Source organism: Glycine soja, chromosome 16 (assembly GCF_004193775.1).
Source record: "Glycine soja cultivar W05 chromosome 16, ASM419377v2, whole genome shotgun sequence".
Lineage (NCBI taxonomy): Eukaryota > Viridiplantae > Streptophyta > Magnoliopsida > Fabales > Fabaceae > Glycine > Glycine soja.
In genome coordinates, this window is record NC_041017.1 from 4,637,911 (window position 1) to 4,665,290 (window position 27,380).

General features: G+C 33.1%; 4 protein-coding genes and 1 pseudogene across 6 annotated transcripts; 3 read left to right on the forward strand and 2 right to left on the reverse strand.

Moving 5' to 3' along the window:
* The first annotated feature begins 485 nt into the window (after nt 1–485).
* Nucleotides 486–6,124, forward strand: LOC114390133 (sialyltransferase-like protein 1). 2 transcript variants are annotated; one of them, XR_003661824.1, is made up of 12 exons: nt 486–890; nt 981–1,087; nt 1,574–1,660; nt 1,784–1,861; nt 1,951–2,042; nt 2,154–2,355; nt 2,642–2,732; nt 4,580–4,638; nt 4,776–4,924; nt 5,101–5,182; nt 5,273–5,834; nt 5,958–6,124. XR_003661824.1 is itself a non-coding variant. In XM_028350818.1 (11 exons), exons 1-11 carry the CDS (start codon nt 773–775, stop codon nt 5,663–5,665), a joined length of 1,458 nt encoding a protein of 485 aa, XP_028206619.1. In that variant the 5' UTR covers nt 486–772; the 3' UTR covers nt 5,666–6,124. The 2 variants fall into 2 exon arrangements, 1 of the variants encoding a protein (XP_028206619.1); XM_028350818.1 differs by having other exon boundaries at nt 5,273–6,124.
* A 1,149-nt stretch (nt 6,125–7,273) lies between these two features.
* Nucleotides 7,274–9,378, forward strand: LOC114390134 (light-regulated protein, chloroplastic-like). Its single transcript, XM_028350819.1, has 3 exons — nt 7,274–7,523; nt 8,255–8,407; nt 9,124–9,378. Exons 1-3 carry the CDS (start codon nt 7,339–7,341, stop codon nt 9,197–9,199), a joined length of 414 nt encoding a protein of 137 aa, XP_028206620.1. The 5' UTR covers nt 7,274–7,338; the 3' UTR covers nt 9,200–9,378.
* Nucleotides 9,379–11,822: 2,444 nt separating this feature from the next.
* On the forward strand, nt 11,823–14,871 carry LOC114391127 (annotated as a pseudogene).
* Nucleotides 14,872–16,383: 1,512 nt separating this feature from the next.
* Nucleotides 16,384–17,232, reverse strand: LOC114391128 (MAP7 domain-containing protein 2-like). Its single transcript, XM_028352124.1, has one exon. It carries the CDS (start codon nt 17,172–17,174, stop codon nt 16,593–16,595), a length of 582 nt encoding a protein of 193 aa, XP_028207925.1. The 5' UTR covers nt 17,175–17,232; the 3' UTR covers nt 16,384–16,592.
* A 2,433-nt stretch (nt 17,233–19,665) lies between these two features.
* Nucleotides 19,666–25,898, reverse strand: LOC114388937 (aspartokinase 1, chloroplastic-like). Of its 2 annotated transcripts, none has more exons than XM_028349482.1 (14): nt 25,664–25,898; nt 25,015–25,408; nt 24,775–24,857; nt 24,603–24,643; nt 24,262–24,416; nt 23,985–24,134; nt 23,751–23,846; nt 23,385–23,501; nt 21,689–21,808; nt 21,504–21,596; nt 21,299–21,415; nt 20,858–20,974; nt 20,473–20,535; nt 19,666–20,088 (listed from the first exon to the last, which is right to left on the reverse strand). In XM_028349482.1, the coding sequence occupies exons 2-14, from the start codon at nt 25,405–25,407 to the stop codon at nt 19,948–19,950; spliced, it is 1,686 nt and encodes a 561-aa protein (XP_028205283.1). In that variant the 5' UTR covers nt 25,408; nt 25,664–25,898; the 3' UTR covers nt 19,666–19,947. The 2 variants fall into 2 exon arrangements, with proteins under 2 accessions (XP_028205283.1, XP_028205282.1); XM_028349481.1 differs by having other exon boundaries at nt 25,015–25,518; nt 25,664–25,897.
* Between the last annotated feature and the right edge of the window lie 1,482 nt (nt 25,899–27,380).

Here is a 27,380-nt window from a genome sequence, read left to right on the forward strand (position 1 = left end):
TGGTTATATAACCAGCACAAATATTGTGAGTTTCCTTTTGACTCACTACTTGGTCCCGTTTGAATGACTAGCCCAACAAGGTAAACAGGAACATTCACTGCAAGAAAAAATAAAATCAGTGGGAAAAAAGGACTTAACTATTATTGTTTTAGTTCCTCAAATTTTAGTCTTTTTTTTCAGTTTTTCTGAAATTTTTAAATTGATACTTTTAGTCTCTTTCATGAGTTTGCCTCAAACCAAGAATAATAGATTGACAATTTATAATGATAATTTTTAGCTGTTAAAATTTAGTTTTAAATTTTCATTCGTCCTAATTTACTATTTAAAATCATCACACAAATTGATAAACTATTTTGATGCACACTTATGGAGGGAGTAAAAAGAGTAATTTTCAAAATTTAAGAACTAAAAAAATCAAATTTAGATCTGAGAGACTAAAAAAGATCCAAAATTGAGGGATTAAAACAATCATTAAGCCAAAAACAACTTATATTTAATTTTTAAAAAAATCAGCAGTTCCTGGTCGGTTTTTTCTACAATATTTGGCAGTAGGTGAAAACGCGATTCTCCTGGTTCAGAACGCGCATTTCCATATCTCAATTCTCAAGCAAACAAAGTCGGTGATGTTGATCAGAGCGGAAAACGTCGTCGTTTGAGAGAAACTGAACTTCGAAGGTGACACCCTGCCACATTTTCGACCAATCCTAGATTAAAAATTGTCTCTCTCTCTTTTTTTTTTTTTTCTCTCTTTCTGTCTGTGACGGAAACAGCAATGAGGCAGCACAAGCAAGTGTCCTCCATTAACCGGCGACCCACCGTTCTTTATCTGGTGTGCGTCGCAGCATTGTTTTCCCTCCTCCTCTTCTACACCCAATCCTCTTTCTTCTCAGGTATTTCTTATTGTTATTCTCAATAATAATAATAATCATTCAAATTCCGTTCCGTGTTACCTTAATTTCCATATTAATTTGCATTTACAGGCGCCGTGTCTTCAGATTCTTCAAGGATAGATGCCGTCTCTTCAGATCGCGATTCCGAAACAATCCACGTTTTGTCTAACTTTCAGTCCAGTGTGAAGCAATGTGTGGTAACTGTTCGATCTGGAACTTTTTTTTTCCTTCCTTCTGAATAATAGTAATGTGGTTATTTACTGTTGGATATCCCACCAGTGATGTGACCAAATTAAAGTATATAAGGTGGGACAAAGCTCGTGTTATAAACTGGTTTTGCAAGGGTTTTGAGTTAGACGTAAAACCCAAATTGTGAGATTTATCTTATCATTTCTAAATGAACTGGCTCTATTTTGTACAAAACTTAGATTAGATAAAGTTTCTTAGGTGATTTTGATGCTGTTTTGCAATCAATATTAGATTTTCAGCTTAGTAATTAGTGTTACAAAGGTATGCATTAAATGTCAAAGTAGATTATTAAGGTGTAAGTCCAATTCTTATTGGAGAAAAACACCCAAAATACCTAAAGAACTGTATCTAAGTTTTGTCTTTTTAATTTTGTTTTTTAAAATATAATTATTTAGTTATCTGAAGATCTGTGCTGAGGTTGGGATTGAAAACAGGATAACAGGGGGCTTGGACTCACTGCACATGTTATTGACCATTGCAAATTAATCCTTAAATACCCTGAAGGTACCAACAGCACTTGGGTATGTCTCTTTCTGCCTTGTGAATCCTGAGTTCTGAGCACTCTTATTTGATTCAATTTCCATTAATTGCAAATTGCTGATTTTTTTTTTTTGGTTTATTTTTCAATGTGTCAATGATTGCAGTACAATGCACAGTTTAAGAAATTTGAGCCTTTGGAGTACAATTATGATTTGTGTGAGACAATCCTATTGTGGGAACAGGTGCATTGTCTTGTCATCCCTTTTGCCCCTGCCTAAGTTGTAATTTCAGGCTGAGTATTTACAAGTGTTGATGTGTTGAGATGTTGCAGTATCGCAACATGACTACGGTGTTGACCAGAGAGTATCTTGATGCTCGCCCTGGTGGTTGGGTGGATTATGCTCCACAAAGGATAGCGCAGTTGTATGGATCTTGAAACCTTACTTATTTCATGTTTGTTTGTGTCAATGCTGATGCAGTTGCATTGCATGTGTTATTGGTTAGCGAGTGTGGTGACACCTTTTCTTCTTGTAGGGGGGCAAAGAAGTGCACTAACAAGACACTTTGTGAAGAGAACCTCGATGTGTTATTACCTGCAAAGCCCCCATTTCATCCACGGCAGTTTCGAACTTGTGCTGTTGTTGGGAATTCTGGGGACCTTCTGAAGACTAGATTTGGGAAAGAAATTGATAGTCATGATGCTGTTTTTCGAGACAATGAGGCCCCTGTTAATGAGGTAAGCCTGTTAACTCATACATAATGGGGCAAATTTTCTCAGTCATCAACTTTTTAATAATTTCTTCTTCCCATTTCTGTTGTCTTGATATCCTGTTAGTTTGTGCATGCATAGACGAAACTGGCCACCTGCTACTGCAAGATCCAACCATTATTTTTTTACTTCTGATTTCTGAACAAGATGCTGTAAAGTGATATAGGATGTTAGAGCATATAGTGCATTTATCTGATGTGATATTAAAAGAAAATTTGCATATACTTATTTTGCTTCTTTATGGATTGTGTAGAAATATGCCAAATATGTTGGTCTTAAGAGGGATTTCCGTCTAGTTGTAAGAGGTGCTGCTCGTAACATGGTCCCCATTCTAAACGGGTCTGGTAAGTTATTATATATGAAAATATTTAAACAAGAATATCAAACTTTTATTGAAATTTTTTGTCATACTAGTTGTATTGAGAATCTATTTGCAATCTCTGTCATTCACAAGTGGATACACTATGAAATATAGCTTTAATTTATACCCATCTTTTGTTACCTGTGATTTATTGATAACTCTATTTTCTGTAATTTTCTTGCAGTATCCTTGATTTTTTTTTGTTCTTGTTAACCTTTCTAGTTCTTATTGTATGTGAATTGTACTTTTGAATTTCCTGGTTTTCATGTCCTACAGAAGTGTTGTAAAATATTGTTCTTTTGTTTAAATTATGCATCATCATACAATCTACATACATATGTTTGTGTGTGTGTGTGCAACCTTGATGTTGTTTTTGTGAATGCTTTCTTATTATTGTCTGTTGTAAATTCACTATTATTAAGTGATTAATTCTAGTATTTAGTTTTTAGATCAAAGGTAGCACAAGGGTTGCTTTCATCACATTATACAAGTTTAACAGTATCCATCTAGGATTGAATGGTTGAATGTCAGGTAGTAGGCCTCATTGCACTTTCCCAACATGTTTATTTAAAAATCCTATCATAGATGTATCCTAACATGATTTAATATCACGTCTGTAATAACTAGGAAACAATTAACAAGTCAAATTACAAATTACAAACAGGACAAACTTCAAAATTGTGAAAACAGAGCACAATAGGTTGCTAGTTCTAAGATGCTGGACTTGAAATTTAAAATTTTAAACAGAACAGTAATCTAGTTTGAAATCTGGACCTGAGTTCACACTGGATTGAAGTTGGATTCTTGACAGCTGGATCTTGGGTTGTAATGGGGTTCATGATGGGAATTTGTGTTGTCTCAAGACTGCATTTTTGTTCTGTTTCATGACTTAGGAATGGATCCTCTCATGCTGAGTTTTCAAATAACCTTATCATGCAAGAATTGTGTTTATTTCTCTCCTCATAAATTTTAAATAGTTGAGACCTTATTAAAATTCATAAACGTTTAGAAAAAGAGAGAGATAAAAAAAAATTCCATAACAACTTCATAAAGATGATTTCATTGAACATTGTTCAGGTCAGTGGAATTCAAATTCAGATCCAAACTAATCAGCTGCTTGTCTTGCCTAATTTTGAACAGCCCATGTGATTCAGGTCTTAGTCCATTTAGCTCTCGTTATTTGCAAAACACTAGAGATAAAAAATAGTGTCTCAGGACTTCAACTGGCACAGTATTTTTGTCTCTCTTGAGTATTTCCCTACCAAAAAAAAATGTGATCATTCTAGACATAGTTATTGAAGTCAAAGAAGTTGATGCTAACCCTTGATTAGGATGGCAGGTGGCACGATATAAATGATCTTGTTATATCAATAGCAAAAAATAACAAAAAAGTGGCCCAGTGCAAGGTGCTCCCACCTAATGGGATCTAGAGAAGTTAGATGGACACAGCCTTATCCCTGCAAACAGAGAGGCTTCTTCCTAGATTTGAACCTGTGACCTTCAAGTCACAACTCACAAGGCAACAACCTTAGTGCAGTGCCAAAATTCGCTCTCATTTGCAAAAGAAAATAAAAATTGAATGGTGTTGATGCTATTTAATTTTAACCATTACAAATGATCTGTGTTGGCAAATATATTAGTATATTTTCTGGGCATTTGGCATCTAAGCGCAGATTTGTGGGGATCAACTAGTTGGTATTTGCTCAAAACCTGGGAAATAGAAAACCACGAGTTCACTAGATATTACGAGATTTTAATCATATTTTTTACATTGTATCTAAGTTCGTGATATGAATATGATGAGAGGATAAAAATTTTGTTCTTTTGCAGACAATGAGGTACTCATAATCAAAAGTCTGACACATAGAGAAATCAATGCAGTTATAAAGGTGAAAATCTGTTCTTTGATAACTATTTTATTGAATGCTTTTTGGTATATGAGCTCAATACGATGGGAGCAACTGGATACTTAGTTACTTTCTAGAATAGATTTATCCGCATTCTTTTGAACTACCTTTTATGACAGACTATACCCAATCCAGTCTATCTCTTCCAAGGAATTGTACTACGTCGAGGTGCCAAAGGAACTGGAATGAAATCTATTGAGTTAGCACTCTCCATGTGTGATATTATTGATATATATGGCTTCACTGTTGATCCAGGATACACTGAATGGTGGGTTTCTCTATTTTAATATTGATTATTTATTATATTCTTGGTGTTTCCTTCATTGATACTCCAATCTTCATTTTTAAATTATTTGTTTATTTATTTATTTATTTTGTATATGAGGTTGTGATACTAATGCCTTCAAACTTTTGATCTTCCTTTTTATCGTTTTTTTCTTATAGGACAAGATACTTCTCTCAGCCTAGGAAGGGACACAACCCACTTCAAGGAAGAGCATACTACCAACTCCTAGAATGTCTTGGGGTATTTATATTAATTATTATAAATTTCCACATAAAATGTATTTAGTGGTGTGTATTTTATAATGTTTTTGGCTTTGGGTTTTATTGTCAGGTAATTAGAATTCACTCTCCCATGAGGTCTAAGAGGATGGAAGACTGGTCAGATATACCTAGTAGACAAATGATAAGCCAAGCACATGCAGCAGCTTTGCGCTTAAAAAGGAGTCAAGCTGGTCAGGGTGGTGACTTAGGGCAGTTTGGCAATTGTAAGGTGTGGGGCAATGTCAATCCAGACAAAAGTGGACCTGTCTCGGGATCACCAGACATGAGTGATGTCAGGAGATATTCAAATTATAGTAAATGGGAAGTCATGCCTTTTGAGAGTTTGAGGAAAGAAGCACGGGATCATTATAACCAGATGCAAGGGGTCTCTGTATATAAAATGGATGGCAATAAGTTGGATGATCTAGTCTGTGTGAGACATTCCTTAAAATCCGAGGTGTAAATGGGTGCCTTTGCTGTCTATATTGTTTTTCTCTGATCACACCCTACTGTATTCTAAATGGAATCTGGGATGAAGATACTTTCCGAGGGCTTCATGGCTCCTCATCCATCGTTCTGTCTCATCACTTATTGCAGAGCACAACACGAATCTCAACTCCAAGGAAAATGAGGTAGTCAATATGCGTAATTTCATCGATCCATATGATTCATATTTTAAAGTGATTCATGGTAAGGGGTCTAGAAATCTTAATACAGGAATTCTGACCAGAGATTTGTTGTACCATTTTTTTCAGGTTTACAATGGATAGTGCTTAGTCCATAGTATAATAGATATCTGTCTTTTATTTATATTGTACTAATTAGCCGAAGGAGTATCTGCAGAAAGTCGTAGCTGTTTTGTGAAGTGATTTTTCACATGAATTTCAATGGTATTTTTAGTCGCTAATCTTTTTCTCCTTTATTCATGTTTTTCTATTTTGTTCCTCTAGTTGCTATTGCCTCCCACAAACTTGCTGCTCGACTTATTTTGCCGAATTAACCTTTTTTCACTTTGTTTACTCTAATGCTCATTGGGCAACCTCAAAGATCAAATATTGGTCTCGTGCAGCATGTTACCTATTGTTTGATTGGATGGATATACTCTAAAGTTGATCTCGTTCTAAACATTTAAAAGCGTGGAACTTGTGTCATTTTTTAAAGATCTTTTTAGTGTATTTTTGCAGATAACTTGAATCAAAGTAATTTGGATGGACTTGGTTTTGGGGAAGAATAATGTCCCTATGTAGCCGTATTTATTTATACACAATTGTCTGAGTTTAAGTTCTATTAAAAATCCTGTTAAAAGATTCTTATTACACACTGTCAAATGTCAATTGTCAATTATCAAATGTAAGTTTTCAAGATAAATAGTACAACCATATTGCGTTCCTCAACTGTCAACCTACACCAATGAATTGTTTTGCAACCATATGAACAGTGTGGCTGGCATAGTCTGTTTCCATTTTTTTGTAAAAAAAAAAAAAAACAATTTCGTATGTAAATAAATACTTTAAGTTATCCATCTACAAACTCATTTATGACATTCTATTTCGTGTTCTCCACCCTTGGAAAAATGATCCTACACATTAGCTTATCAGTTTTACAGCTTGCAAAGTTGCAATCGAGATGGAAAGCCTAACTAGAAGAAAGGAAACAAAATTGTACTAAGACATATCTATCCTATTGAATTTTAATTAACTTTAGTTGGATCAAACACATACTAAACAATATAAGATAACCAAAGGACAACGTAAAAACTATCTCCACTGAAGGATAAAACTCTTCTAACAGTTATTTTGTTCATTCACAAGTCTTAAAATTACAATCTTAAATAAAATTACTTTCCTTATCTCTCTAGTCAAAGTAAAACCTATATGTGTGTATAAGAAAAATCAAAGTGGATATTATTACAATGATCAAAAAAGTCCAAGAGCTACACAAATATCTCTAGTTGATGGAACCCTCGATAGCAGGACGATTCCCCAACACAAAAAGACAACCTTATCCAAAACCTCAAATATCTCACTTAATCACACTCTATTATACCTTAAACCTTATCACACTCCACTCTATTCTATAAATTGGAATCACTGCTCCTCATAAGATTAATACAACCTCAAAAAGAGTTCTTTCAAAATGCAAACAGCCTTAACCTTCGCTGCCCCCAACGTTGTGCCATTGGCACCCACAAAGAGTGTCTCCCATATTACCATCTTTCCCACCAAATTGAAAGCCCCGCGCTCCTCACCTCGTTACTCTCCGATTAGGGTTGCAACCGTGGAGCCCGACACTTCAACTGTCGACTACAACTCTGCGTTCTCGTAAGCCTTCCTTATTACGACTTTCACTTCACTTATTGTTTCAGTTTTAGACCATTTAGGTTCTCATTTTTTTTTTCCTGTTTTGATCTTTATGTTGGCCAATGGACTAAAATGTTAATTTCATTATTTAATTTGATTATTGATTCAACTTTAGAAAAACAGTGGTTTTCGTCCGTGCTAACCAACGGTTTTCATCGTGAGTAGAGATGAAACTACTGTTTTTCTTTCTAAAAAAAATATTAGGAACTACATTCATTATGGGTTAAATATATTTTTTTATATTTATAATATACTCATTTTTTAATTTATTATTTAAAAAATATTCTTTTTTATTTTAGTACATGGTGTTTTTCATTTTTATTTTTAATATTTATTGTTAATATAAATTTATTAAATGATGACATGATCATCATTTAATTAAATGATGTGACATTCAATTATCAATTAGTAGATGAGAACTAAAGACAAATAAAAAAATAAGTTTAGAAATATCAGATAAAAAAATAAAAAGAATTATTTTTTAGGTAATAAATTAAGAAAGAGATATATTTTAAGCGTGAAAACATATTTAAGTCATTAATTAAAGTGGAAAATAAAGTTTAATTAAAAAACTGAAAATATATTTTACCCTTATTTTATTACGTTTTATTGCGGCTGTTCATTTTTTTGGGGGTTTAAAATCATCAGAAATTGGTACCCAGATCCAACCAAATTATTTGTTTTGTTTTCAGAGTGTTTCCTGCAGAAGCATGCGAAACTGTAGGAGGGGAAGCCTGCATGGCGGAGATGTACCCTGAAACGAAGCTACAGCCAGAGGCTAAGACTCCACGAGTCGTTACAGAGAACGTTGAGAGAGAGTATCTTGAATACGATGATCCTAAAACGTAAGATATATAGGAATCAATTCAGATACACTTTTATTATAGAGGTTTTTAAAGTGACAACTAAATAGAAATCATCATGGACATTATTTTTATAACAATTATTATAAAATACTACAAATTTATGTGGCTGATCTCACAATAAACATGATATTCAAATATTTAAAATTCAACTTAGTAAAATTGTGGTGACAGAATGGACTTTTTACTTGAGCCTTAATTTGATTCTCTGTGCATGTTTCTCTCTATTAAAATCACTTGGGCAAGAGATACAGAGTCCTAACATGTATATTCTTATATTAAAATAGTTGGGGGCCAATCTTATATTAATATTTATTAGGGTATAAGTAATTTTTAAAAAAAATGAGGGGCCAAGGCTATAAAAATTAATAAACTTATTATAAATATCAATATCTACTGTCAATGTATTTTAATAAAAATTCTTTAATTATATGGCACTTTAGAATTAGATAAACATACTTTGTAATTAATTAATTAAAATATGTATTCCACTAGTCAAATTAATCAGAATTAAGGGTGAGGACTAGTAAAATGAATATTTAGACATCTTAAAAGTAAATAATTTTGTTATCATTTAGCTATAAAACCTTCTAAGATTGATTTCACTATTTACTCAATTTATTGACTTCACTGCTGGATATGAATTCAGAATTGTGGATAAGCATTATTATATTGTGGTTGTGGTGTGTGTTGTTCAGGGTATTTCGAGGAGAGGCTTGTGATGATCTTGGAGGAACTTTCTGTGAGACCGAGTATCAGAAGGGTGTCTACTAGAGAAATGTGAAAACCCTTTTTATTGCCATGACTACTGCGTTTTCAATGTCAACCAGTAGTAATTGTAGTGTTGAATGTACATAGGTATAAGGCTATGGATCTCAGTTTATATTGAGTTTCAGTATCGCTATAAAACTTTACAATAATTATACACTAAATTTCATAGCTTCGGCCCTCTCTTCTCTTTGACTAATTTTAAAATAAAATACAATAGGAGTACTTCATCAAGATACAATAAAAGGAGTACTCCACTTGTAATGTATTTGGGGGCATCATTTTGGTTCTCTAAGTAATTTATTAACATTTTTTTCTAATATCAGTGTGATTAAGATGCAAATACAATATATTTTATTCTTAAGAAAAAAAAAAGTCTCTAAAAATAATGAGAAAGGAATATAATTTACTATAACAGAAATAATGAATCATTCTGTCCATCGAGGCTGGCCAAAAATAAAAATCTGTCCATCAAGAGAAGTAAAAGATTTTTTTTTCTGTAATTTCATTTTAATAAACTGCAATGAACCAGAAAGTCTGAATGAAAATCATAATCATTTATCATAAAGCTAAACCGGAATGGATGGACACGTGCCACACCAGTTAGAATGAACTATAATATGATCAAATATGTAGAAGTAGAAAGAGATTGAGAAAAACAGGTTTTTTTTTTAGTTACAGAAAGAGAAAGAGAGGACTAAAAACCTCTTAGGAAAGCAATATGGGCTATGTCGGTCCTAAGAGCTTTTGGGACAATTAATTTCATTTTTATGAATAATTGAATATCATCTGCCGAATTAAATTAAGATGGTGCCAAACAAAATAAATTATTGCAGCAATAATAAAAGCAAGTCTAATTTGACAGGAGATATAAAATTGATGGGATTATTAGGAATGAATGAAAGAAAAAAAAATCACATATTCGATTTCTCCTGACTTGTGTTAATAAAATTAACAAATTAATAACTTGTCAGATAAAAAAAATTAATTTGTTACTGTCCATGTTCAAATATATTTGGCATCAAGTGGATAGGCTTAGCACTACATAACAGCCATTCCTCCACTGAGGGTCTAAGGAAATCTAAGCCTTATCCATTCACAAGCTCAAATAGTAATCTTTCAACGTCAAGCATAAATTTCAAACTGATGCACATGTAGTTGTAAGCCATATTCTTATATTAATCCGAGTTAATCTAGTAAAATAAAATCAAACTTTTTTAATCAGTTAAAATAAATCAATTTTTCTACACAAGTTAAAATCACTTATATACCTCAACATTTTAAGAAATTTTGCAATCTAACTTCTTGACAAACATCTACAAGACACACATAAACAAGTAAAAACTAATTGAAGTAGACATAAGCCCTATTTGAAAAATTTCTTCATAAACACTTAAAAGAGAAAAAAAATGTAAATTAAAATTATATTTTAGAGAAGCTAAATGATTAAGTTTTTATAAATTAACTTATACATAAATTAATTTCAATATATAAGATAATTTTTTTTATTTTCTTATTTTCATTTTTTACGTAGAACCTGTTTGTTTAAAATTATTTTTTTAAAATCATTTTTTTAATAAAAATAAGTAATTTTTTGTTTTTTAATATGTTTATCTAAATCTTTTCTTTAAATTTTTTTTCTTCTTTTAAGAAGAAAATCATTTCTACTTCTTAAAAAAAAAATTTAAAAATTATTTTTCTTAAAATTACTTTTTAAAGTTTAAACAAATAAGCATATAATTAACTGCTTATAAAAAAGCTTTTCCAAACCAAACAAGTAGCAAATGAGCTGTGAATCGGTCATAATAATTTGCCAGATTAGCCTCACGTATCAGCATTCCAAGTTTTCATTTCCACGACTGAGAAGGTCAAGTCTCTCTATAAATTGAAGCCTTATTTATATCTTATCATGTAAAAAATCCAAATTATATAATATTCGTAAATGCATGAATTGAACAATCTTATCAGCTTACAAACAAGGAGAGCCTGTTAGATAGAGTGGAATGAAATGAGAGTAAATTGAGATCAAAATGTTGAATTAAAATAAAGTGTAAAAGTGTGAATTTTCTCGTATTTTTTTTTCACTCTCTTTCATTACAAATGAACAGACGTTAAAATTGAGATGAAAATTTGATTTTTCCTTATAATTACAAGTTTAATTGGATCGAGGTCCTTTAAGTTCAACAATATTGACAACTTTAGGAATTATGACGCCAACTAGCTTAAAAACACATGGTTGAAGAACTTATGAAACCCATCAATGAGGGGCCCAATGGAAGAAAGCCCTAAAACAATTTTAAATTTAATTAAGCAAAGAAGAGAAATAATGTGAGGGTCACTAAAAAGATTAATAACATGACCATATACATCTTTGGTCTCTCGTGCTCTCCTCCAGCCTCTCCAACCCTAAAGATATAGGGAGAATAATAAAGAGAATAGGATTGAACTCATGGTGGGTCAAATTGGTCCATGAATTTTTCACTTGATACTTACTAAAAAAAATAAGTCCTCTCTCATAAGCCTCACTAACTTATAGACTTATAGGTTCACTTTGTTGCTCCTCATGAGTTAATTATCTATATCCAAAATTTAATCAATAATGTTGGTTTGGTGTTGATAGATAGATAATCTACAAATAAATTTGGTGGTTTGTCATGAGATTAATGGAGAATCCGACTAATAGAGGCGATTTTTTTTTCTTTTTCCAAGCACAAATGATTTAGACTAACAAAGATGACTAACCAAATTTGCTAGTATTTATTTTTAAAAAATAAATTGATGAATCAATTCATAAGAAATCGAACTAACATTTTTTAGACTTAGCAAGAGATGGATCAAGTCATCAATCTATGGATTCAATTTTTTTCCCTTTGCAATTACAATTTACAAGTGTACCTTCGTCATAGTCTTGAGAGAAATTTAACTTTTACACTATAAATATAGATTTTTTACATAAATTTGGCGCCAAAAACGACCTTCCCATTTTCCCTTTCCCTTCCATGAATCACATAAAATCATGTACGAGGAACCTCGGCACCTTGACATCTTCTCCAAAGCGACACCTTTATGTCGACGCTTCCATGATCAAGACAGGCTTCGATCCCAACACGTACCGTTACAATTTCCAAGTTCAGATCCACCTCCAACGTGGGGATTTGGGCGCTGCACGCAAACTGTTCGACGAAATGCCTCACAAGAACGTCATCTCCACCAACACAATGATAATGGGTTACATAAAATCTGGCAACCTTTCCACTGCCAGGAGCTTGTTTGACAGCATGGTTCAACGCTCGGTTGTTACGTGGACAATGCTGATCGGTGGCTATGCTCAGAACAACCGGTTCCCCGAAGCTTTCGGTCTCTTTGCCGATATGTGTAGACACGGAACGGTTCCGGATCATATCATCTTGGCCACTCTCTTATCTGGGTTCACTGAGTTTGAATCTGTCAACGAAGTGGCACAAGTGCATGCCCATGTTGTCAAATTGGGGTATATTTCCACCCTCATGGTTTGCAACTCGTTGCTTGATTCTTACTGTAAGACGCGTAGCCTTGGATTGGCCTGTCAACTCTTCGAGCATATGCCAGAGAAAGATAATGTTACTTTCAATGCATTGTTGATGGGATACTCCAAAGAGGGATTCAATCATGATGCCATAAACCTGTTTTTCAAGATGCAGGATTTGGGATTTAGGCCCTCGGAATTTACTTTTGCTGCAGTTTTAACTGCAGGGATACAGTTGGATGATATAGAGTTTGGGCAACAAGTTCACAGTTTTGTGGTGAAGTGTAATTTTGTGTGGAATGTGTTTGTGGCTAATTCTTTGCTTGATTTCTACTCGAAGCATGATCGGATTGTTGAGGCAAGGAAGCTTTTTGATGAGATGCCAGAGGTGGATGGTATCTCTTACAATGTGCTCATCACGTGTTGTGCATGGAATGGCAGAGTTGAAGAATCTCTTGAACTTTTCAGGGAGTTACAGTTTACTAGATTTGACCGGAGGCAGTTCCCTTTTGCTACCTTGTTGAGCATTGCTGCAAATGCTTTGAATCTGGAAATGGGTAGGCAAATCCATTCCCAGGCTATTGTAACAGAAGCCATTTCAGAAATTCTGGTTAGGAATTCGTTAGTTGACATGTACGCTAAATGTGACAAATTTGGGGAAGCAAATAGGATTTTTGCAGATCTGGCACATCAAAGTTCAGTTCCATGGACAGCCTTGATCTCGGGTTATGTTCAGAAGGGACTCCATGAAGATGGCCTAAAGCTATTCGTTGAGATGCAAAGAGCCAAAATAGGTGCTGACTCGGCCACTTATGCCAGCATTTTAAGAGCCTGTGCAAATCTAGCTTCACTGACACTAGGAAAACAGTTACACTCACATATAATCAGATCAGGATGCATTTCAAATGTATTTTCTGGGAGTGCACTGGTTGACATGTATGCAAAATGTGGATCCATAAAAGATGCACTTCAAATGTTTCAAGAGATGCCTGTGAAGAACTCAGTCTCCTGGAATGCACTGATTTCAGCTTATGCACAAAACGGAGACGGTGGCCATGCTCTTAGATCATTTGAACAGATGGTTCATTCAGGTCTGCAACCAACTTCCGTTAGCTTCCTTAGCATTCTATGTGCCTGCAGCCATTGTGGTCTAGTTGAAGAAGGACAACAGTACTTTAACTCTATGGCTCAAGATTACAAACTTGTACCCAGAAAAGAGCATTATGCATCAATTGTTGATATGTTATGTCGCAGTGGAAGATTTGATGAGGCTGAGAAATTGATGGCTCAGATGCCATTTGAACCGGATGAGATAATGTGGTCATCAATTCTCAACTCATGCAGTATCCATAAGAATCAAGAGTTGGCAAAGAAAGCAGCAGACCAACTATTCAATATGAAGGTCCTTAGAGATGCTGCACCATATGTTAGCATGTCCAATATCTATGCAGCAGCTGGTGAATGGAACAATGTGGGAAAGGTGAAGAAGGCCATGAGAGAGCGAGGGGTTAGAAAGGTCCCGGCATACAGTTGGGTTGAAATCAAACAGAAGACCCATGTTTTCTCAGCCAATGACACGTCTCACCCACAGATGAAAGAGATAACGAGGAAGCTTGACGAACTGGAAAAGCAAATGGAGGAACAAGCGTATAAACCTGACTCAGGCTGTGCCCTTTACAATGTGGACGAGGAAGTCAAGGTAGAGTCACTAAAATATCATAGTGAACGCATTGCCATTGCGTTCGCACTAAGGGTCACCCATATTGGTGATGAAGAACCTACGAGCTTGTGATGATTGTCATGCTGCTATCAAAGTAATCTCCAAGATTGTAAATAGGGAAATCACAGTCAGGGATTCAAGTAGATTCCATCATTTTAGAGATGGATCTTGCTCCTGTAAGGAATACTGGTAGGTTGCCTTCTGTTTCCATCAACAAAATCATCATTTTTTTTTAAAAAAAAAAGCAGAAAAAACTTACAAAGAGTTCGTTTCCATTGTCAGATCACACACTTTTCTTATGTACCATTATTTATATCAATCTTCTACAGGCCAAGAAAAAACATTTATTATTCTTGTGTGTAGACATTTTTGTTATATTGGTGGCTTTTACCTTGACCAGGAAATTGACACTCAGATTTTATTACTTGTCGATATAAGTGATCCAAGATAATTTTAGATTGATTAAGTTGTTATTGTTATTATGAGCTTGCTTGTTTCAATCTTTTTTTAAACAGATACTGTTAAAAAAATTTAATGTTTGTTTAAGTTTGTAAAATAAAGAGCAAATTACAGCAACCTCCCCTGAGGTATGCAAGATTTACCCGTCTCCCCTTCTTTTTCTGACGTTACACAAAATCTTCGTTATCCTTGTTAACTCCGTTTATTTTTTAGATCACACATGAATTTTATTAAAATTTTAATCTTGAAATTATCATCATCTCCTTCCTTCATCTAAAACTCTTATCTTTGGCACACCATTGTTAAATCTTTCCGGGCCATTGTTGAATTTTTACAATATTAACTAATCCCAACACCTTTAATATTTCTAATGAAACCTGCGGAGCTCAAAAGCAAACGATTAACAGTTATCAAGAACTTGTATATTAAGCATCAATTGGAATCTCAAGACTACAAATTTTTCCACCACAAAGCAATCCCACTTTATCACACGAGCCTCAATCTTTAGAGCCAACTACAGGACTAATTCATAAATTAAAACTTAATCACACTTTTTTGCTTCTCAATCCCCTCCAAAGATTTCTAACCTAAGTTCTCTCTTACAATATTAAGTTTTAGACTGTGATATAACACATGATAATGAACCAGCATGACCTAAAACAGAAGTGTAAATAGTTATGGTTCTGCTACTGATATATAAAACAATATAAGATGAACTGATCTCAAGTGCTCGGATTTTCAATTAGAAAACTCAAATTATGCATGAGGTGAACGGCTGTTTGTTGTGCACAATGAAATGTAACTTTTAGGACGAAAATTTGAACTGAAGAATAGGCAATATGGGAAATTTTAATTAGAAATAGAAACTAAGATATAGTTTTGCTTTCTAAAGATTGCTTGGCAAATTACCTAAACAATGCTATTTACTATTTTGTGACTCATTCCATCAAGCACAGGAGAATCATACAAAGAATACCAGGGAGAAAGTCAACCAGAACTAAAAACAAAGAAATTGTGTGTATTCCTGTTCCAGTGATAGGGGGAAAACTGAAAAGCCAAATAAACAACCATTCAGAAACATTTGGTTAGAATGTGTACCTAACAAGATTCATCCAATTGGCCTTAGGGCCCTCCATGTATAAAAAATAGAAAAAACAAGATTCATCAAGCAGACCAAATATATGTTTGTTTTGCAGTTGAAATTATTGTGATGCATTCTAAATTTCTAATGCATATCTAACGAATAAAAACAAAATAAAAGCAAAAGCAAGAACCATAATTCTTTTGCAAAAGAACTTTTGCCTCAAGTAATTTTTCACCTAATTTCCAAACATGCTCTAGGCGGTTAAAACAACACAACACGAAACATATAATCACAAAGGAACTGCCAAAGGAGCCGTATAATTATTTACACTTTTGTTTTAGGTCATGCTGGTTCATGATCATCTGTTATATGTCGCTAACTGAGTGTCACCAATTACATTCGATCACTGAAAGGAACAACCATGACGGAATTTTGCGATTTCTATAGATTAAATGTGAAAATTTTACATCCTTAATTGAAACCTGAGGGAGCTCAAAAGCAAACAACTATCAGTTACCACAGAAACTTGTATACTAATCATCAATTGAAATCTCAATACTACAAAATTTTCCACCAAAAAGCAATATATAAAAACCGAATTGAAAAAGATAAAAAAACAAAACAAAACATACTATTTCCTAACCAATTCATCAGGAACAACCCTAAGCTGCTTCCTCTGCTTGGATTTGGCGATCTTCTTCAAAGTATTAGGGTTTGTAATCTTTTGGAACTTGGTTCCAGATCTGATGATATTCTCCTGCTTTTTCTTCTCCCTCTCCTCTTTCTTCTTCCTCTTCTCGACCTTGTTCAACCGAATCTCCTCCTTCAGCTCCATCATCCTCTCCTTGTACGCCTTCTTTATCACCTTCTCCCTCTCCCTCTGCTCGAACGTCGTCCCCTTCCGGCTAACCTGCGCCGCCGACGCCCTCCGCTGCCGCACTTGCTTCCACTTCCGCCCCGACACCCTCCCGGCGATCACGCCGTCGTAGCTCGGATGACCGAACGCCGGCTTGTCCGGGTTCTCCGACGATGGCAGCGCCGATCGCTTCGCCGGCGGCGGGAGTGCGTCGTCGGTGTCCATCAGAGAGGCGCCGTCGATGACGTCATCGGCGGCGGCGTCGTGCTGAGGCTGCGACTGCTGCTCTCTCTTGCGCTTGTAGGTTTTGCCGCCAAAACCCTCGTCGAGACAGCGGAAGTCGATTGTGCACGCCATCAGTGTGGTGTGCGAAGAGCGAACGAGAAAACCCTAATGGATTTTTAGGGTTTTATAGGGTACTTGTATTTGATTCTCACTCGCTGGTCTTTTTTTACAAATATGACCTTTTCCTCACAATTTTATCACTGTTTTGTTTTGTCTGTCTTTAGAATAGAAGTAGGGATGGAAATGGAATCGGGTAGGCCACGCATCACCTACGTCTAATAAGATTTGTTTTATATTTTTATAGTTTAAGTTTGAATTTATTATTTGTCACCAACTTATTTGTTAACTTAACTCATTTAAATATATGTTTCATGTCAAAAAGTATAAAAAAAATATTATTTTTTAAACAAATTAAAGATTTTTATTAAAAATAATAAGATAATTTTAAATCATCTATAAATTATACTAATTAATTTATTTTAAACATTAATTAAAATGATTTAAATTGTCAAACTATTAAAATAAATTTTAATTTAAATAAAATAATTATAATATTATATCTCATATTAATAATAATATTTTTATTATAAAATATTATTACTAAATAGGATTGTCCATCTGACTTAATAGTATTTTCTTAAGTTATGTGTTCTGATTTATTTAATTAAATATATTTATTGAAAAATTTGAGTTTGACATTTTTATTAAATGAGGTCTTAAATTGAGTCATAGATCCTCTGCAGGTTATTTGACCTATTTTCACCCTTAGAAGAACATAACTTTATTTTTTATAATAATAATAACAATAATAATAATAGAAGAAGAATAAAACTTATGAGAAGAATTATATATAATATATACATAAATTCAGAGTTACTAGTGTAATATCTCGGGTTTGGCATGGATCTTATGTTTACAATTTACAAATTCATATATTATTATAATTTTTAAATTATTTGTAATGTTTTTTATTTTAAATATATTTATACATGTGTCTAGCATGTGCGCATATGAGTATGCATATGTTTACAAATATGTTCATTGGCCATTAAAAAAATTAAAACAATAAATAAATTAAATTAAAAAAAAACCAAATTTGAAATGTATTTTTATGAGAAATAATTAATACACCAAACATTTTAAATTGAACCTTATAAAAAGGGTCAAACTACACTTATAATTTAAACCTTATAAAAAATAAATAAATCATAGTAATACATAACTAAGAGACAAAAATTGCTTTCAAAATTTTCTATATTTATATCTTTCATCTTTTAGATGCATTTCACATTTTATTTTCTAGTAAAAAAAGTTATGTTTAACCATTTTAAACTATTATTTTATCTTTTTTTACATCTAATCTTCTTAGTCATTCATTCATTTGAATCTTTTAAATTTTATTTCTATCTCTAAATTAAATTTTAATCATTTTTTTTAAAAAAAAAACTGAATAATTAAAAATGATTATATCACAATTTTAATAAAAGCACTTGTAATTTTTTTTTGAAAGTATTATTTTTGAACATTTAATTATTTCCAAACATGTATTTAGTGCATGTTCAAGAGTAGAGTTTTGGAGGGAAAAAGTTAAAGGATAATTTTTAAAAAAAAAAAAGAGATTTATAATGTTTGTAAAATATAAAGATTAAGACATTAAATTTATGCTAGTCTATCGTTATATTTTTATTTAAAAAAGTATCAAATTAAATAATATTTATTTGAAATGTAAATTTTATCTTTCAAAACTCAATTCCATATCATACTTAAATACTTATAAAGAAGAAGAAAAAAATATCTAAGATAATGTTTGGTGTGAGAAAATTGGAGACAATGAGAAGGGAAAGGATGGATTTTTTTTTTTTTAACTTTTTAGATTTGGTTTAATTTTCATTCAATGTTTGCTCTCCCTTTTCTCCCTCCCTCCCAAATATTTGGTGATATGGGTGGGGGAAGGAATGGAATTTGAAACATTTCTAAGTGTATTAACTAAGATAATCCTATTTATCTTCTGAAATCCAAAATTATAAAGATGTAAAAGTAAATTAATTTTTAAAATCTCTTCCTTTCTATTTTGAACCAAACAAGAAAAGAGTTATTTACCCTCTCCTCCATTAAAATCCCTCCTCTCAACTTAATAAGATATCTAAACAAAATATGTCTCTTTCCTTCCCTTCCTTTGAACCAAATAATCCATAAAGTAAAGTCATTCTATTCTACTATTATTATACTTCCTTTGTATATAAGAAAAGGTTTTCTGGTACTAGTAATAAAATAATTCAGTTGTGATAACTGAATTAGCCAATTAGTCAATCTAACGAGAAACTAATCAATTTAACTCTAAAAACCAATCTTACAAAAAAAAAAAATCCATATAAAATTGGTTCAACTAGTTTAAATCTAGACAAACATTATTTTTTTTTTAGTCACATGTATCCTTCACGATAGGCAATCCTTCACCATAGGCAATCCTGCTCAAGTCTTATGAAACTACTATGAGCAGTTCGAATCATTGCTAGGAGAGAGAGAAAAAACTATTTTTTAAATTTTAAAACAAAAGATTAACTTTATTGATATGACAATTCTAACCCAATAATATAATGATAGATAGTGATATCAATTACATAATTCTCAGTATTAAGAAGTTTATTCAAACTCACTCACAATAAATTACAAATAACTTCTTGCAGCTGGTCATCCCCCCTTATGGAGGAGGCGACCAGAATATACAAAGGTATACTCTAGTAGTAACAGGACTAATAAATACTGTACTAGTGCTAGCCAAAACATTTCTTAACGCATAAGATAAGGTATTAATCTGCTATATTGGCAAAACCAAAGTATCCCCCTAAGATAATGCAGGAACAGAACCATTTCCAGGTATGCATTCATTCTCTAATTCAAAGAGTTCGCTTTCAAAAAAGGCTTTGTGGAGAGCCCTGACACACTGCTCTGCTTCACTGTCATTTACAACTAACGAGATATTCACCTGGCGGGAAACAAACACAAATAAAAGATAATGAAATGAAAACCTAGAGTAATAATTTGTAGATAAATGTAATTTATTTATACTCAGCCTGAATATGCCATTGACAATTGACCCCTAAAGCCAAGGAAAAACTAATGTGATAGTGAATGAGGAACCCACAGGGGTTAGTCTATAGTTAGCATGAGATCTTAGATTCGAAACTCGTTGTTTATTACCTCACTTCAACAAATATGATGTAATATGCATGCAAAGTCTACAACGTGGCAAAAGTATTTCAGATAACTTAACACATGCTAAGTGACTGAGGATAAACAAGCTAATAATTTCTAAACAGCGACTAGCCAACTATAACGTAGAAACATCGAAAGTTTATAAAGTGCATACCTTAGATGCACCCTGAGAGATCATTTGAACAGTGACCCCAAGAGTTCGAAGAACATGAAAGGCCTGCAATAAAAGGCTAATCAGTAAATTTTAAACTCAATAAAAGAGCAAAACATTAGCTTATTACAGAAGAACGAATCAACTTAGTCCTAAAAAGTGCATCAAACAAGCCAAGGAACCTATTCCAATATGCTAATTTTGACCATGCTTCAAGGCTCCCAAAGAGATGAGGCACTCAAAAAAAACACATCCCCAAGATAGGGACAGAACACCCAGATAATGGAATTGTAAAAAACAATTCACGAAGAACATCAAAGCATCAAAATAGACCTTTTTAATAATAAATCTCAGAATACTATTCAAAGGGAGATAATATAACACAAACCTTCTCCAATATTAGTGATGATCTCTGAACATTTCCAATGAGAGAGATTATGGATCTGGTCTTTAAGAGATTTACTACTGCAATTTTTTCCAGTTCTTCGACAACATAGTCAAGTTCCTGTTTAAAGATAAAGAATGATAGCCAATTAGACTTACCAATGGCTGGAACAAAACTGGAGACAGGGCAAGGATGGAGCATGCATTTGTTTACTTTATGTAAGTATAAGACTGGGTGACCTCAAGCAGATAGATATTATCTAAGATGGCCATCAACTATACTATTAAGTAATAACAATAACCACGTCCACACCCTATCCCAGTAGGCAGGAAATACTCCATCGATCAAATGTCACCATTTCTTAATATCATAACTCATCAACAAAAAAATGGAAGTAGATCAATAACAAAAAAGTTAATGGAAGTAAGGAACAGAAAGGCTTACCTGTTGAATTAGTTCTCTGCTCCATAGCTTTGATGGATCCAATGTCAAGGAAATACTAACTTCACTTGTAGCTACAACATCAACTGATATACCTAACTCTTCGAATATTGAAAATACCTGCATCAACTGATATGCTTAAGTCTTCGAAGATAGGAAGAGACTCAGCCACTGAGAGCACAGGTCTGGCAGGTTTTAGCTTTCTAACCTTAGCAAGGAACCCAAACTGACCAAGCATGCGAGTGCTTACAATATCTAACATGGTCACATTACGTTTCAAAACAATGCTAGTTAATAATGCCTGCAAGCACAAATAGGAAAACATAACAGTGTCTAAAATCATCCTTCAGATAATCGTATTTTTCATTTATGCCAAGGCTCAACGATACAAACCTTGCTCATATCCCTTGTCTTAGCAATGAGAGTACCTGGAGCTTTAGGGTTGTAGGAATTTTTAACCCTAACAGGAATATCACTTTCTCTAGCAGGTCTCATAGACTGTGGATGCAGGACCTGCAAATCAGAGAAATAATTCATACACAAGATTTAATCTGATATCCAGCACGTCATGTCAACTGGGCACCCAATAATCATGCTGCTCATGTCGGTGTTGCTAGGTAAATAAAACAGAAATATTGGGAGCAACAAATTTTTTTAATAGTACAGATCTAATATAATTTGGTGAGTGTATTTTTATCAGTTAATGCTCATTGTTACTAAAGTATTCACTTTTAGGGGTATATTTTTGTTATGGCTATCAAGCATAGGTTTAAGGGCTGTGTTTGTATTAATCTATTCATGTTATTGTTCCTTTATTCTCTTTTTTATCAATAAATTTTAAATAAAATCCAAAAAAAATGGAACAAAAATACAAAAAATGAGACCTTACAGTCAACCAGTTTTACTGCAACCATACTCAAAGCCGCAAAGTCATGCCAAATCTCATGAACACTCTCAAAGCTAAAAAAAGTTATCAGTATTAAAGAAGATACATAAATAATTATGCATGTTTGAACTAACTTATGTTGAGTTAAAATAATCTTGCAATCAAAATGTAATCAGGAGAGTTTTTGGCTGAAAAACTATTTTTAGGTAGAAATTAAGGTTAAAATGCTAAATCATATTAATTTCAGAATAAATTATACAAAGGATGGACGTTAGATTTTATACTAATTTATACTAATTTCAGAATAAATTTTGATATACTAACAAAAATATAACCCCGGAATGGACGTTAGATTTTATGTCACCCTATCATATTAATTTGGAAAGACAAGTTGCAGCTTTCGATGGCCATTAATATGCGTGCTATGCAAGTCTTATCGCTATCCAAACAGTGGCCCACTTATTTTTGCATTGTCAGCAGCTACTATAATTATGGAATAAATTGTTCCAAGATCATGGAGAACTTTCACTTTTGGCCAATTTCTTTTAATACATTTCAAAGGTTTCTTCTAATAGAATTTGTTGCCAAGTGTTATGTGGTTCTTTGAACATAATGGTTTTGTTTGACTTTGATCTATAAAGACAACCACTCCAAGAGGGAATTGGAGTTTGAAATACTTGACGTTGTTTGTGTTTCTCAAGTGTATTGGGATGGAGCAGAATGGCTATATCTTCCAAGAGTTTTTTCTTTATCTCCCCCCCCCCCCCAAAAAAAAAAAAAAAAAAAAAAAATATATATATATATATATATATATATATATATATATATATATATATATATATATATATATATGTTATGGGCTTATGGCATAGAATTTTGTTGATGACTTCTATCTGGTGTTCTCTCCATGGTCAAGAGAATAGCCTTGTTGCAATTAGCCTGTAGGCTCCATTTTTCAGTTTCTCCTATCAAATAATTGTTTTAACACTACAACAACAATGACAATAATCAAGACTTATCCCATTATGTTGGATTTGTAAAGCAAATATAGAGTTAAAAATGGTATTGCTTTTAATTTGCATCATACCAATAAGACATGTGATTCAACACTAAATCAGAACCAAGAAAGCTTACTAGAATCCTGTCATTTTATACACGAGAGAAATGGTACATGGCATATTGCCAACAAAATTATGATGATACCTGAGCACCAAAGTATGCAAGTTCAGCAGCCTCATCAAATGTCAAATATGGAACAGGTTTTGCTTGTGGGCATATATTTGGATCACAGGTTAGAACACCATCAACATCTTTCCATACCTGTTTAAGGGACTCAAATTAATGGTTTCCTTTTATCTTCATTTAAACTAAGGAAATTACGCATCAAAATATGCAGTATATCATGCTTGGGTTTTATATTATGAAGTCAAAAAGACACTTGCATTTCCTACATCAAGAATTTGGAATTAATGCAAACATGTAAATCTAACAACTCATTAATATGCAAAGCAAGTGCACTGACATTCTGACAATATTTTAACATTCATAACTAAGTGTTTATGTATGAACCTGGATTTCTGGCAACCCTAGTGCTTTTCCAATAGTTGTAGCAGTTAAATCACTTCCTCCTCTACCCAATGTTGTCACTGCACATGATTTTCGTGCCTGCAAGAAGGAAAAAATTATTATATTTGTAACTAGAGAAATTCTCATTTTTGCAATGTAAATGACTGGAAAACTAGAGAGATAGGTGTTGAGGCAGGGGAAGGAAGAACTGCTAAAAATTTAAGGCATCGAAAAGACCTTTCCAAGGAAGCCTGTAACAATTGGAATAGCAGGATCACAAACCCAATCACTATGTAACCTCTTTGCAACAGCAGGATATGTTGCTTCCAAAATGTCAGCATTTGTGAAGTCATCAGATGTTATAATACCCATCTCAAATGCATCATACTACCAAACAAACAAATAAATAAAATTTAGAAACAAACTATATTAATCAAGATTCAGAGTTGGACAATCCCAATCATACAAAACTTTTTTATTTGTAATAAGTTTTAGATAGGAAATAAAAACATACTTGGCGGGCCCTAATTCCTAATGTATTAAGATATGCAGCAAAGATCCTAGTGGACATGCACTCTCCAAATGAAACTAAATAATCTTGAGTCCGTGGAGTCAACTCTTTCATCATAGCTATCCCCTTTAAAAGTTGCTCCAATTCTTCTAGATGCTCTGGAAATATTTACACAAACAAATATGATGTTGCCACTAATATGAGTAGAAACATATTAAATTACTTGAACATGCATATTGACAAGAAAGAAAGGTTATGGTAGAATAAAATAGAAACTTGCATGACATAACAAGCAAAAACTAATGTGACCAAAATAAGATCTAATATGGAAGAAGGTAGCTCACTCTCAATAGCATTTCTGTCCACTCCAAGCTCTTCCACAGTCCTAAATAAGACAACAACATGCAGTGAAAAAAAGAGAACTTTACGTCCGAAAAAAAATGTGATTTCCCATTATTCTTCGAAAACATCTTCACTAAACATAGAAAAGTAAAACGGAAAATTGATTATCCTTACCTGAGATGCAGATCTTTTATAATGCTGAGCTCGTCAATACTATCAGCCATAGTTACTCCACAGCTTACAGCTTTTTCTCCAGCCTAACAAGACAAAAGGTATCCCATTTCTTATAAATTGCAGACCAGATCATCTCAGTTGCACTCTGTTGCAGACTCATTAGCCTGCAATGCAACCGCAACCACAACACAACCCCAAAAGAATGCAACAAAAACGTTAAAAAAGTGAGGAAAACAATACCAGCAACAGCATGTTAGTTGTCTTTCCCATGGCAGAGAGAACAATTATAGGCCTCTCTTCCGGGAAGCTCAGAATAAGGTTGGCAACCTCTCTCATCCTTTCTGCATTGGCAACAGAGGAGCCGCCAAACTTCATGACACACGTGTAACTCGTTTCAATATCCGCAAAGCCACCACTTTCACCCTCAACCACATCACTTTCTGTTGCCTTGATGCAACTAACCCTGAGTGTCGCCACCCTCTCACTCGAAACTCTCCTCACAAGGGGAACGGGAGCAAAAAACCCAATTCGCCATGGCGGCCACAGGGATGCTTGACACTGACAACACACTCTTCTACTCAAAGCCACAGGGATCGTGCCCTTGACCATAGTTAGTTGCATGGTGCTTGTCATGCTTATTACGAGTTATTTCCGCCAAAAAAAACAACCAAAAATGAAAAACAAAACAATCTCAGTAATCTGTAACAGATATTAGTGAAATTCTTCAAGTGTCCAAAGCTCGATCTGCGAAAAAATTATCAAATTCTATCCATTCAGCTACAATGAAATTATCAAAAACTAAAGGAAATAATAAAAAGCAGTAAATAATTCTATTTCTTCAGAAACCGGGGGCAATTTATGGAGTTTATTTAAAGTAATAAATAAATACCTTGTGAGAAGGAGTTTGGCGAAAATGCATGAAAACGGTTCTGAAGAAGAAACTCCGAAAATGGAAAATTTTGAAAGAGGTTAGGGTTTTTAATTTTAGGAACAGTGGTTTTGTTCGGAGTGGTGGAAGTGATTTTGAGAGTGAGCGAGAGGTCTCTCTGCCTCTGGTGTGTAGTGAGTGAGTAACTATTGTTACTATCTTTGATGGCAGGGGAAAGCGAGTGCTACGCTTCTTGTGGCGGCTATTCTCTGAAAAAGACAAAAACGTGTTATTTCCTTAACTACTTTCTTAACGACTAAACTTCTTTTTTATTTCTTCTTTTAATATACTTCTGTAAGTCTTTTTTTTTTTATTCGAGTCAGTTTTACATGTGTTGGGTTCGGAGACTCATCATATATTTATAATTATGTAGTAAATTTGTATATATTATTTAATGTTATTTTTATAAATAGATTGAAATTGTTATCTTGTTTTATGTCTTCTTAATCAAATTAAATATGATATGTGATTAAAAAGTATAAGAGATTTTTTTTTCCAAACATGTTGTATTCGATCATGAATTCATGTTAAATGAATTTTCAAGTAAAAAAATAATAGGAACACGTTTTTTTTAAACACATCTTTTCAAGTAATTATAACATTATGTAATGAACCTATTTTAATAATCTAAAGTGTTTATTTTTTTTAACAAAATAAGAAACACAAACAACAACTTAAAATCTAAAGAAGTTTAAATTAAAATTTAGTATATTAAATTGTGTCAATTTTAATGAAAATACATGGGTATTTTTTATGCCAAATATATTTGTAATTTTAAATGCTTGCATATAAGGGTTTCTTATTTTCATTTTTCCTAGGACTCATAAAATGTCAAGAGCGGACTTGCAGGGTCCAAAGAATGTGTATAGAGATGTTTACATATTATACACTAATAAAAATTTTATATTGATAGTCAAAATCAAACTCACATCCTTTTATAGATATGAATTTATTCTTTATCAATTGACCAACCTTTTATCAATTGACCAACCTTTGTTGATATTATGTAAGTCTTCCTAATTTAATTGATTTTTGAATAAATTCATATAATGTAAAGGTTTATGATGAAATGTTTTTGTTTTAAAAAAATTAGAATGTTATTCAAATTCCTAAAAAAAATTACACCAAATAAAATTGATGATGATTCAAGATGGTGTCTTTACCCAATCTATCTTAATTTTTTTTACACGTCTCCTTCGTTGAGGACCTAGCCATATATATAATTTGTCACATTGTTGAAACTATAAGTTGATCATCATCATGGTTTAACTGTAAATGAAATATGAATTATCAAAATTAAAATTACATAACATAAATAAATATTTTGAACAAATATTTTGAACAGTTACCAGTGACTATGAGGCTCTAAAATGAATTGTTTCTTACTCAAAGCAAAATTTCTTTGCAAGGAAAAGGAAAACAAAAAAAGAAGAGGATAAAAAAGATATCATGTATTAGTCTACATCAAGCAAACATCCATAAGCAAAATATAGTGGAGTAACATATGCAGCAAAAATAACACAAAAAGTTAGGCATTTTATATGAATTTAAAATGCTCATTTAAACACTTACATGTTAAGACATGATCTGATAGGCCAAGAATGACTTCCTTGGCACCACCTAATCACATGCTTTAAATAATTAAAGTTTTCAATGAAGCAACGACTAGTATGTAAAA

Coding starts and splice junctions, on each gene's coding strand:
- LOC114390133 (XM_028350818.1), top strand. CDS start 773: ATGAGGCAGCACAAGCAAGTGTCCTCCATTAACCGGCGACCCACCGTT. Junction 2,043..2,153: donor CCACAAAGGATAGCGCAGTT/GTATGGATCTTG, acceptor TTCTTCTTGTAG/GGGGGCAAAGAAGTGCACTA. Junction 4,639..4,775: donor AAATCAATGCAGTTATAAAG/GTGAAAATCTGT, acceptor CTTTTATGACAG/ACTATACCCAATCCAGTCTA.
- LOC114390134 (XM_028350819.1), top strand. CDS start 7,339: ATGCAAACAGCCTTAACCTTCGCTGCCCCCAACGTTGTGCCATTGGCA. Junction 7,524..8,254: donor GACTACAACTCTGCGTTCTC/GTAAGCCTTCCT, acceptor TTTTGTTTTCAG/AGTGTTTCCTGCAGAAGCAT. Junction 8,408..9,123: donor GAATACGATGATCCTAAAAC/GTAAGATATATA, acceptor TGTGTTGTTCAG/GGTATTTCGAGGAGAGGCTT.
- LOC114391128 (XM_028352124.1), bottom strand. CDS start 17,174: ATGGCGTGCACAATCGACTTCCGCTGTCTCGACGAGGGTTTTGGCGGC.
- LOC114388937 (XM_028349482.1), bottom strand. CDS start 25,407: ATGACAAGCACCATGCAACTAACTATGGTCAAGGGCACGATCCCTGTG. Junction 24,417..24,602: donor GGACAGAAATGCTATTGAGA/GTGAGCTACCTT, acceptor AAATATTTCCAG/AGCATCTAGAAGAATTGGAG. Junction 23,847..23,984: donor TTACAGGCTTCCTTGGAAAG/GTCTTTTCGATG, acceptor TCCTTCTTGCAG/GCACGAAAATCATGTGCAGT.